The sequence below is a fragment of the Hemiscyllium ocellatum genome, chromosome 46 (genome assembly GCF_020745735.1).
Source record: "Hemiscyllium ocellatum isolate sHemOce1 chromosome 46, sHemOce1.pat.X.cur, whole genome shotgun sequence".
In the NCBI taxonomy this organism is placed as follows: Eukaryota; Metazoa; Chordata; class Chondrichthyes; order Orectolobiformes; family Hemiscylliidae; genus Hemiscyllium; species Hemiscyllium ocellatum.
Window position 1 is genome coordinate 5,876,433 of NC_083446.1, and position 12,378 is coordinate 5,888,810.

At 51.4% G+C, this 12,378-nt stretch overlaps 1 protein-coding gene across 1 annotated transcript in view; it reads right to left on the reverse strand.

The window, feature by feature from the left end:
* LOC132836185 (mitogen-activated protein kinase kinase kinase 11-like) overlaps positions 1 to 12,378 on the reverse strand; it is a 69,567-nt gene that overhangs the window by 27,836 nt on the left and 29,353 nt on the right. Inside the window, exons 2-3 of the mRNA XM_060855513.1 lie at positions 6,466 to 6,646; positions 3,291 to 3,439 (exon numbers count right to left, since the gene is read on the reverse strand). Of these exons, the coding sequence (XP_060711496.1) occupies positions 3,291 to 3,439; positions 6,466 to 6,646 (330 nt within the window). The remainder of the gene's footprint in view (positions 1 to 3,290; positions 3,440 to 6,465; positions 6,647 to 12,378) is intronic.

Consider the following 12,378-nt stretch of genomic DNA (forward strand, 5'->3'; position numbering starts at 1 on the left):
GGGGGGGGGAGGGAGCAGAGAGAGAGTGTGAGAGACAGAAAGACAGAGAGAGAGAGAGAGAGAGACAGACAGAGATAGAGAGACAGAGAGAGAGAGAGAGACAGAGATAGAGAGCGAGAGAGAGAGACAAAGAGAGACAGACAGAGAGAGAGAGCGAAAGAGAGAGAGAGAGACAGAGATAGAGAGAGAGAGAAAGAGATAGACAGGGAGAGAGAGAGAGGCAACGACAGAGAGAGACAGAGATGGAGAGAGAGAGGCAGAGAGAAAGAAAGATACAGACAGAGAGAGAGAGAGAGACAGAATGAGAGCAAGAGGGAGAGAGAGAGAAAGAAGAGACGCCGAGAGAGAGATCGAGAGATGGAGAGAGAGAGAGAGAGAGAGACAGAGATCGACAGAGATAGAGAAAGAGAGAGACAGGAAGAGAGAGAGAGGCAACGACAGAGAGAGACAGAGATGGAGAGAGAGAGGCAGAGGGAAAGAAAGATACAGACAGAGAGAGAGACAGAAAGAGAGCAAGAGAGAGACAAAGACAGAAAGACAGAGAGATCGAGAGAGAGAGATTAAGAGATGGACAGAAAGAGAGAGACCGAGAGAGACAGAGACCAAGACAGACAGAGACCGAGGGAGAGAGAGAGAGACCAAGGGGGGGGAGAGAGAGAGAGAGAGAGAGAGAGACAGAGAAACAGGGAGAGAGAGAGGGGGAGGGGGAGGGGGGGGGGAGAGAGAGAGACAGAGACAGAGAAAGAAACAGAGAATGTGAGTTCTTGTTGGATCTGCGATATCGAAACCGAAAAGTCAGCAAGCCTTCCCAGACACCCGCGGCCAAGACAAACTGTTTTGTGATGTTGTGGGGCATGGGACAGCTGACATACGCACAGTGAGATCCCACCAAACAACACTTCAATAATGAGCCAGATAATTCTTTTCGGGAGTTGATTTTTTCCAGCATTGAGGGAACAAATCCAGAGTGTTGGAGGCTGAGGGGCGAATGTACGGAGCTTTATAAAACCATGAGGGGGCCTGGATGGGATAAATAGACAAGGTCTTTTCCCTGGGGTGGGGGAGTCCAGAACTAGAGGGCATAGGTTTAGGGTGAGAGGGGGAAGATATGAAAGGGACCTGAGGGGCAACATTTTCACACAGAGGGTGGTACGTGTATGGAAGGAGCTGCCAGAGGAAGTGGTGGAGGCTGGTACAATGACAACATTTAAAAAGCATCTGGATGGGAACATGAATAGAAGGGTTTGGAGGGATATGGGTCAAAAGCTGGCAAATGGGACTGGATTAGGTTGGGATATCTGGTCGGCATGGATGAGTTGGACCGAAGGGTTTATTTCCGTGCTGTACATCGGTACGTATAACCCCTCCCCCACACCGAAAACAAATAAAATGGCGGCCCCAGGGGCACGAAGCAGGCGTTTACGTCTCAAAGTGGCTCTTCTGACAGCGCAGTATTCCCTCGGGACGGCCCAGGGAGTGTCAGCTCCCATCAGTGTGTCTGAACCCCAGAACCCCCGTCATTCAGAGAGAATAGGGTCACGCACAGAGCCACAGGTGATGCCAACCGGGATTGAACAAACACAGAGACCTGACCGACGCTTAGATTTCGAGTAGGTCTTAAAGATGGAGAGAGAGAGAGAGAGAGAGAGAGAGAAAGAGGGGGAGAGAGAGAGAGAGAGAGAGAGAGACAGAGCGCGCGCAAGAGGTTTAAGGAGGGAATTCCGGGGCTCAGAGCTCCTCAGTGGTGAGCAACGGGAATCAGTGTTAGGGAGGGGGTGTAGGGGCCGGAGGGGGTTATAGAGATAGGGAGGGGGTGTAGTGGCCGGACAGGGTTACAGAAATAGGGAGGGGGTGTAGGGGCTGGAGGGGGTTACAGAAATAGGGAGGGGGTGTAGGGGCTGGAGGGGGTGACAGAGATAGGGAGGGGGTGTAGGGGCCAGAGGGGGTTATAGAGATAGGGAGGGGGTGTAGGTGCTGGAGGGGGTTACAGAGGTAGGGAGGGGGTGTAGGGGCTGGTGGGAGTTACAGAGGTAGGGTGGGGATGTAGGTGCTGGAGGGGGTGTAGGGGCTAGAGGAGGTTACAGAGATAGGGAGGGGGTGTAGGGGCCGGAGGGAGTTACAGAGATAGGGAGGAGTTGTAGGGGCTGGAGGGGGTTACAGAGATAGGGAGGGGGTGTAGGGGCTGGAGGGGCTTACAGAGATAGGGAGAGGTGTAGGGGCTGGAGGAGGTTACAGAGATAGGGAGGGGGTGTAGGGGCTGGAGGGGGTGACAGAGATAGGGAGAGGTGTAGGGGCTGGAGGAGGTTACAGTGATAGGGAGGGGGTGTAGGGGCTGGAGAGGGTGACAGAGATAGGGAGAGGTGTAGGGGCTGGAGGGGGTGACAGAGATAGGGAGGGGGTGTAGTGGCTGGAGGGGGTGACAGAGATAGGGAGGGGGTGTAGGGGCTGGAGGGGATTAAAGTGATAGGGAGGGGGTGTAGGAGCTGGAGGGGGTGACAGAGTTAGGGGAGGGGGGTGTAGGGGCTGGAGGGGCTGACAGAGACAGGGAGGGGGTGTAGGGGCTGCAGGGGGTTACAGAGATGGGGGGGGTGTAGGGGCTGGAGGAGGTGACAGAGATAGGGAGGGGGTGTAGTGGCTGGAGGGGGGTGACAGAGATAGGGAGGGGGTGTAGGGGCTGGAGGGGGTTACAGAGATAGGGAGAGGCTGTCGGTGCTGGAGGGGTGACAGAGATGGGAAGGGGGTGTAGGGGCTGGAGAAGGTGATGGAGACAGGGAGGGGGTGTCGGGCATGAAATGGTGGAGGAATTTGAAAGCGAGGGGGACAGTTTTATAATTCAAGCGTTGCCTGTGTCTGTGTGTCTGTGTCAGTGTGTGCGCGCGCGTGTGTCTGTGTCAGTGTGTGTGCGTGTGTGTGTGTCTGTGTCAGTGTGTGTGTGTGTCTGTGTGCGTGTCTGTGTCAGTGTCTGTGTGCGTGTGTGCGTGTCTGTGTCAATGTGTATGTGTGTGTGTGTGTGTGTGTGCGCGCGCGTCTGTGTGTGTGTGTGTCTCTCTGTATGTGTGAGAGGGGGCACAGTGCTGCCGAGCGAGCTGGCATTGAGCTGTGAGTCAGGGAGGTGCCCGACTCTCACTGGCACTGACCTGCCCAAGCGTCTCTGGGTGCTGCTGCCGGCGTTCGGCCTGTATATTGCTCCCAGGCATGAGGGAGGAGTAGGCCCCAATCCACAGGCCATGATGTAATGCGGGAGAGGAGGTGGGGGAAGTGGGGGGGGGGGGGTACAGTTTGCCACTCACCGGCCATCAGCTGAGCAAAAGGTTCTGGGCAGGTCGATGGAATCGGAAGTGTCAGTTTATTGACCGCAACTCCATAGGCCACAGCCAAGCCATCGATCCCCCTGTAAGGGACCTCTCCGGTTAACAGCTCCCACAGCAGCACACCGTAACTAGGGAAAGAACAGGGATCCCGTCAATCCACCGGACACCGCTGGCATTTACATCGCGTCTTGGAGCAGACCGACGGACCCGCTCAGCAAAGTCAGCGTAAAAAACCCCGACACCGAGTCCCGTAAGGAGATACTGGGCTCGCCCTGTCACCCAGGTCGGTTTCAAGCAACGTCTTAATGGACGAGAGAGAGAGAGAGAGAGAGAGACCCGAGCTCAGGGTGGCTCAGGCACAGCCGCTGATTCAGGGAGCAGCGATAAGATCGCTCGTTCTCTCTGTAGTGAGAACTCGGAGCGGCAGTAGGCCATTCCACTTCGGCCTCAACTCCACTTCCCTGCCCGCTCCCATAACCCTTTACGAAGGAAAAGTCTATCCATCCCTCCCTCCTTGGATTTATTCCGTGTCCTGGCATCCACTGCACGCCGGCGGAGTGAATTCCACTGAGCCGTGGTCCTCTGAAAGACCATCAGACACAGGAGCAGAAATTAGGCCATGCGGCCCATTGAGTCTGCTCCGCCATTCAATCATGGCTGATAAATTTCTCAACCCTATTCTCCCACCTTCTCCCCGTAACCCTTGATCCCTTTGATACTCAAGAACTTATCTATCTCTGTCTTAAACATACTCAGTGACCAGGCCCCCCATAGCCCTCTGTGGCAAATGAATTCTATAATCTCTAGTTGACGAAGTTTCTCCTTATCTCTGTTCCAAAGGATCTTCCCTTTAATCTAAGGCTGTGCCCTTGGGTCCTAGTCTTTCCGACCAATGGAAACATCTTCCCAATGTCCGATCTGTCCAGGCCATTCAGTATTCTCTAACTTTCAATTAGATCCCCCCCGTCATCCTTCTAAACTCCATTGAGTATAAACCCAGAGTCCTCAAACGTTCCTCATATGTTAAGTTTTTCATTCCTGGGCCCAGTCTCGTGAACCGCCTCTGGACCCGCTCCTGGGCCCAGTCCAGCCTTCCTGAGATATGGGGCCCAAAACTGCACACAATACTTCAAAGACATCACTCCTTCTCATTTCTGTCTTAAATCTGCTGCCTTTTTAATCCTAAAAGTATCACGTCTCGTTCTGGACCATCCCAATTGAGGAAACGTCCGCTCCGTGTCATTTCCTTTCAACAGCTTCGAAGGTCAATAAGATCTCTCGTTCTTTCCAAAGTCGACCCAGTGCCTCCCTTCACAAGGCTCATCTCGGGAGTCAGTCCAGTGAATTTTCTCTGATCCACCTCCAACGCCATCACATCCCTCCTCAAGCGAGGAGGCGATGGCCTAGTGGTTAATATAAACGTCTCAGGTTCCGAGTTCAAATCGTGATGGTGGAGTTTGAATTAATGCCTGGAATTAAGAGTCTAATGGTGACCACAAACACATCGTTGGAAAAACCCCAGCTTGTTAACCTTAGGGAAGGAAATCTGTCATCCTTACTTGGTCTGGCCTACATGTGACTCCAGACTCACAGCGATGTGGCTGATTCTGAATTGCCCTCTGGGCAATTAGGGATGGGTAATAAAGACTGTCCTAGCCAGTGACACCCCCGTCTGGTGTAAATATAATCTGCTCCAAGTGAGAGATGTCTTTGGTTTGTTTGAATAGAATCAAACTTTGATACGCAACTGTACAGAACCAAACTGCGTCTGTGACTACGCATATCAAAAGACACTTTTTCATGAATAAGGTATATTTTGAAATAATGTTTTAAAAAATTAACGAAGTTACAGGACCCAAAATTGTAAGCAATTTTTTTTTCTCTGTATTAAATTCCCCTATAGTGTGGAAACAGGCCCTTTGGCCGAACCAGGCCACACCAACCCTCTGAAGAGTAACCCACCCAGACCCATATCCCTCTGACTAATGCAACTAGCACTATGGGACAATTTAACACGGTCAATCCACCCTAACCTGCACATCCTGGACACTATGGGACAATTTAACACGGTCAATCCACCCTAACCTGCACATCCCTGGGGACTATGGGACAATTTAACACGGTCAATCCACCCTAACCTGCACATCCCTGGGCACTATGGGGCAATTTAGCACGGCTAATCCACCCTAACCTGCACATCCCTGGGCACTATGGGACAATTTAACACGGTCAATCCACCCTAACCGGCACATCCCTGGGCACTATGGGACAATTTAGCACGGCCAATCCACCCTAACCTGTACATCCCTGGACACTACGGGACAATTTAGCACGGCCAATCCACCCTAACCTGCACATCCCTGGGCACTATGGGACAATTTAGCATGGCCAATCCACCCTAACCTGCACATCCCTGGGCACTATGGGACAATTTAGCATGGCCAATCCACCCTAACCTGCACATCTTTGGACTGTGGGAGGAATCCCCACGCAGACACGGGGGAGAATGTGAAAACTCCACACATACAGTTGCCCCAGGGTGGTATTGAACCCAGGTCCCTGGTGCTGTGAGGCAGCAGTGCTAACCACTGAGCCACCATGCTGCCCCAATATTCTAGCAACGGTCTGACTAATGTGTTGCACAGTTCGGCACGACTTTCTGACTTTTATACTCCAATTTTTTATATACTCCCGGTGGGGGGGGGACACTAGAGACTCCCTCCCAGTAAAATGCTGTGAATAACAGAACGAGCACAACACCAGGTACAAATTCCACCTCCTTTCCCTGACATTGTGTCCATGCCCAGGTGCATGCCAGCTGGGTACAGTCTGGGCACCATAACCCCCTCCTGCCCAAGGGCACCAGTTGAAGCCGCAATTCTGGCTACCTGATAGTGCCACTGCCACACACACACTCCCCCACCCACCTCAGGCCGCCCTGACCAGCAGGCGGGATCCTGCTGTGGGTGACGCTGACCAATGGAGGAAGGTACCCGTTCTCTCCTGCACCGTTTCCGCCCCCTGGGCGACGGTGAGATTTTACCAACCCACACCCGAGGGGGGCTGGGCACAGGTGAGTCCGTAGCGTTGGCACCCCCTCCCCTCCCCCCCCTACCAAACCAGGATGGAGGTGCCTGGCATCGTGTCATCTCACCTCCATACATCACTTCCCTTGGAGAAAGTGGAGGTCTTGATCACCTCAGGCGCCATCCAGGCGTAGGTGCCCGCTGTGCTCATTTTGGTGGTCTTGTGCCACTCCCTGGCAAGGCCAAAGTCGGTGATCTTCAGCGTGTTGCACTGCATGTTGTCATCGTTGATGGGCTGGGATAGCAAGACTGCCGACACAGAGAGAGAGAGAGAGAGAGAGAGCAATCATCAGCCACAGTCTTTACAATCTACAGTCATAACTTCGATAGAACAACAGAGCTTAAGGTCACCAGGACAACATATGGTTAGGCTGGACTGTTTCCTCTGTACAGTGGCTGCAAAGACAGAGAGAGAGAGAGAGAGAGTGAGAGAGAGAGAGAGAGAGAAATTAAAGAGAGCAGGCAACGCTTAATGGTAAGGTCCTGGGCAGTGTTGCTGAACAGAGGGATCTTGGAGTGCAGGTTCATAGCTCCTTGAAAGTCACAGGTAGACAGGATAGTGAAGGAGATATACTTGCCTTTATTGGTCAGTGCATTGAGTATAGGATTTCGGGGGGTCACGCTGCAGCTGTACAGGACATTGCTTAGGCTGCTATTGGAGTACTGCTTTCAATTCTGGTCTCCCAGCTGTAGGAAAGGTGTTGTGAAACTTGAAAGAGTGGTGAAGAGGTTTATAAGCATGTTGCCTGGGTTTGAGCTATAGGGAGAGGCTGAATAGTTTGGGGCTATTTTCCCTGGAGCTGAGGGGTGACCTTATAGAGGTTTATAAAATCATGAGGGGCATGGATAGGGAGTATAGCCAAGGTCTTTTCCCTGGGATGGGGGAGTTCAAGTTTACAGGCACCTTTTTAAGATGAGAGGAAGATGCAAGGTGCTATCTGTGAAGAGAGGGTGAGTAGGTTAGGATTGTTTTCATTAAATAAAAAGGAGGTTGAGGGGGGACCTGATTGAGGTTTACAAAATCATGAAGGGTATAGACAAGGTGGATAAAGAGAAGCATTTTCCCAGGGTGAAGGATTCAATAACGAGAGGTCACGCATTCAAGGTGAGAGGTGAAAAGTTTAGGGGGGTTACAGGCGGCAAGTACTTTACACAGGGGGCGGTGGGTGTCTGGATCGCGTTGCCAACAAAGGTGGTAGAGGCAGGCACTGTAGATTCATTTAAGTTTCATCTGGACAGATGCATGAGTAGGTGGGAAGCAGAGTGATACAGATGCTTAGGAATTGGGCGACTGGTTTAGACAGTAGATTTGGATCGGCTCAGGCTTGGAGGGCCGAAGGGCCTGGTCCTGGGCTGTAAATTTTCTTTGTTCCTTGTTTTTCTCCAGGGTGGGGGAGTCCAAAACTAGAGGGTATAGGTTTAGGGTTGGGAGGGGGAAAGATTTAAAAGGGACCTGAGGGGCAGCTTTTTCACACAGAGGGTGGTGCGTGTGTGGAATGAGCTGCCGGAGGAAGTGCTGGAGGCTGGTACAATGACAACATTTAAAAGGCATCTGGATGGGGACATGAATAGGAAGGGTTTAGAGAGAAATGAGTCAAATGCTGGCAAATGGGACGAGATTAATTTGGGGATACCTGGTTGGCATGGACAAGTTAGGCCAAAGGGTCTGTTTCTGTGCTGTACATCTCTACGACTCTAGAACAGTGGGAGTACAGTCCTTGGAGAAAGAGGCAGGCCACTAGGATTGACAGGAGGAGGAATCTCTTCACTCAGAGAGCGGTGAATCTTTTAAATTTCCCACTTTAGAATTGTGCACCCTTCATCATTCAATATATTGAAAATAGTTGCCCTGCTACAGGAAGGATTTTATAAAAATTAGAATCCCTACAGTGTGGAAACAGGCCTTTCAGCCCAAGTCACCCAGACCCATTCCCCTACATTTACCCCTGACTAATGCACCCAACACTATGGGCAATTTAGCATGGCCAATTCTCTTGACCTGCACATCTTTTGGATTGTGGGAGGAAACCGGAGCAAACCCATGGAGAATGTGTAAACTCCACTCAGACATTCGCCCGAGGCAGGTCCCTAGTGCTGTGAGGCAGCAGTGCTAACCACTGGGAATATTATTAAGCTGGAGAGATTTACCAGGATGTTGCCGGCTATGGAAGGTTTGAGTTAGAATGAAAGGCTGGGACCTTTTTTCACTAGACCTTTATAGAGGTTTATAAAATCATGAGGGGGATAGATAGGGTGAATAGCCAAGGTGGGGTGGGGGAGTTCAAGACGAGGGGGCACATTTTTAAGGTGAGAGGAGAGAGATTTAAAAAAGACATGAGGGGGCAACATTTTACACAGAGGGTGGTTCGTGTGTGTGGAATGAACTTCCTGAGGAAGTGGTGGATGTGGGGACAATTACAAGATATTTGGATAAGGACATGAATAGAAAAAGGGTTTAGAGGGAGCAGACAGGTGGGATGAGTTTAGTTTGGGATTATGGAGCAGTTGGGCTGAAGGGTCTGTTTCTGTGCTGTATGACTCTATGGAGGAGGTTAGATTGGTCCCTCAGGCAATCAGCTGGGGTGTGGGGAATGGGCAGGAAGGTTTAATCGAGTACTTAGTGGTGGAGCTGGTATAGGATATTCAACTTTATGCATCACAATTATTTCTGTCCTCTCCCTCGCTGGGCCTGTTTAGCCACTGCGCTGTTTGTCAAAAGGGGGAACTCCCCGAACTTGTCTTTGTTTTTCAATGAAGGTTCTCTCCCTCCCTTCCCCTTCCCTCAAACTCCGGTTTCCAGTCAGCACAGTGGATCTGTTCCAGCCCTTGCAGTTCGCAGTCCCGCCACCAGGCGTCACCCTCCCTCAGGGCCCGGGGCCTCACCAGCTCTTGAGTCTGTGGGAGGGAGGAGGGAGAGTTGACAGAACTCCCATCCAGCCCCGAAGGCCCAGTGCCAAGAGCAGCCATTCGGCCCACACCTAGCCATTCCACACCGGTCACAGCCTCCCAACTCTTGTCCAAACAGGTCGTTTCAGTCACCAGGCCGACCTGAGTCCACACTCTGATTTCCCCAGTCCCCCATTCTGAGACTCTCATTACAAATGGGCGCAGCACGGTCTCTCAGTGGTCAGCACTGCGGCCTCACAGCACAAGGGCCCCGGGTTCAATTCCAGCCTCAGCCGACTGTCTGTCTGTGTGGAGTTTGCATGTCCTCCCCAGTTCTGCATGGGTTTCCTCTGGGTGCTCCGGTTTCCTCCCACAGTCCAGGGATGTGCAGGTTAGGGTGGATTGGCTGTGCTAAATTGCCCCATAGTGTCCAGGGAGGTGCAGGTTAGGTTGGATTGGCCGTGCTAAATTGTCCCATAGTGCCCAGGGATGTGCAGGTTAGGGTGGATTGGCCGTGCTAAATTGTCCCATAGTGTCCAGGGATGTGCAGGTTAGGGTGGATTGGCCATGCTAAATTGTCCCATAGAGTCCAGGGGTGTGCAGGTTAGGGTGGATTGGCCGTGTTAAATTGTCCCATAGTGCCCAGGGGTGTGCAGGTTAGGGTGGATCAGGCATGGGAAATGCAGGGCTACAGGGAGAGGGTAGGTTGGTGTTTCTGTGTGGGCTGCTCTTCAGAGGGTCAGTGTGCTCTCAACGGGCTGAATGGCCTGCTTCCACACTGTAGGGTTTCTATGATTTTGTGCCTCATTTCATGTCTTTCTCTTTCTCCCCAGGGTGGTTAAGAGATATTTAGCATATTTGCCTTCATTGCTCAGTGTAGGAGTTGGGACGGGGAGAAAGTGAGGACTGCAGATGCTGGAGATCAGAGCTGAAAATGTGTTGCTGGAAAAGCGCAGCAGGTCAGGCAGCATCCAAGGAGCAGGAGCCCTTCTTCAGGAAGTTGGGATGTCATGTTGAGTTTGTACAGGACGTTGGTGAGGCCCCTTCTGGAATACTGTGCCCAGTTCTGGTTGCCCTGTTATCGGACTGATGTTATTAAGCGTTCAAAAGAGATTTATCAGGATGTTGCTGGGAATGGAGGGTTTGAGTTAGGAGGAGAGGCTAGACAGGCCGGGACCTTTTTCACTGGAGCGTAGGAGGTTGAGAGGTGACATTACATAAGTTTATAAAATCATGAGAGGTATAGATAGAGTTAATGGCAGGTGTCTTTTTCCCCAGGATGGGCGGTGTCAAGACCAGGGGACAATTTTTTAAGGTGAGAGAAGAGAAATTTAAAAAAGACATGGGGGCAATTTTTTTTTAACACAGAGAGTAGTTCGTGTGTGGAATGAACTTCCTGAGGAAGCGGTGGATTGTGGGTACAGTTACAATATTTAAAAGACATTTGGATAGGGACAAGGATAGGAAGGGGTTTGGAGGGATATGGGCCAGGTGGGACAAGTTCAGAGTTTGGGATTGTGCTCGGCATGCACTGGTTGGACTGAGGGGTCTGTTTCTGTGCTCTATGGCTCTCTCTATCTCTCTTTCTTCCCCCTCCCCCCACCCCCCCACTTTCTTAGCGTTCCCTGCACTCGCAAGGCAACTTGAAAACTGACACGGGCTCCACATGCTCGAGACTGGCCAATCGAGAGGCTGGGACATGTAAAAACACGCTCGAAAACAGGCATCTACAACAAATACATCTCAACTTGTCTCTGGAAAAGAAAACAGAGTCAGGAGGAGATGGACGGTGGTTCTTTCAGTAATTCACGAACTGGGTCCAGCATTTACTGCCCTGTTTACTGAGGGGGCAGTAAGGAGTCAACCACATGGTCAAGGATCTGGAGTCACACGTAGGCCCGACATGTAAGAATGGCAGATTTCCTTTCCGAAAGGATGTGAGTGACCCAGATGGGTCTTTACAAGTGCCACTGTTTTATTCCAGATTTTGACAGAATTCAAATATCAGTATTTGACACCGTGTCCCGAAAACATTAGCCTAAGAGTGACATTACAACTCCTCCCAGATTAGGATTCTGCGGAGAGGGCCCTTCGCACAGCCCTCAATACATTCAGAGACACAGCAGAGATCTAAGAGACCCTTCAGCCCATCACGTATACCTCAGAAACGACCCACCTATTCTAATCCTGGTCCAAGGGTGTGGACATGGCAGGTTTACGTGTACAACAACAGGTCTGAGAGTTAACCGACCAGTTCAGAGATGCTATGACACACCTTCGAGATAGGAACACTACCACTGCCCCACAAGAGCCCCTTGTTAACAATTCGTATCAGCAATTGGAGCACTCTCCCCTAAGGAGATGGTGGAACCTGTGGATTGGGGGTGGGTGGGTGGGGGGGGAATGCATTCATCGTAACAAAACTGGGACCTGCAACATTTTTCTCAGGGACAGGTTATTGAGAGACTTGGGAGCAACACGCAGTTAAAATGCAGATTAAGCTTGATTAAACAGATTGGCAGGAACCAAGCCAAGGGGTCAAATGGCCTCCTTCAGTTGGGGGAAATAAACGAACGCCTTTCAGGTTTTGAACTGCGTCAGATACTGGAGAAAGGGGGCAATTTTCTTCACACACTCTCTCTCCTTCACCTGCCCGCTCAACCCCTCTGCTTCTCCCAGACAGGAGGGACCAGAGGGCAGCGGCGATAGAGGAGGCTGTGCCCGATCCCACTGGACTGGCAAACATTTGCTGCTTGACAGATTTAACCGGACCTGACAGAAGCTGATAGTGCCCGAGTGACAGAGTTTCAGTCAAACCAGCAGAGTGAGTTTCAGGGAGCTGTGAGTGTGCCCTCAGGGGGTTCCAGGCTACACCAACCAATCTGACAAACACTTGTTTCCTGTTTTCCACACGAGAGGAAGAAGTATTTAAAACGTCACCAGAGAGGAGGGAGAGGCAGAACCTCACAGAATGCCTGTTAAACCAAGTCTGTTCCTGTACAGTACTGAGATGCAGTTCTACTAGGGACAGGCCTGTCGCTGTATAACACTGGGGTACAGTACTGGTAGGACAGGTCTGTCACTGCATAACACTG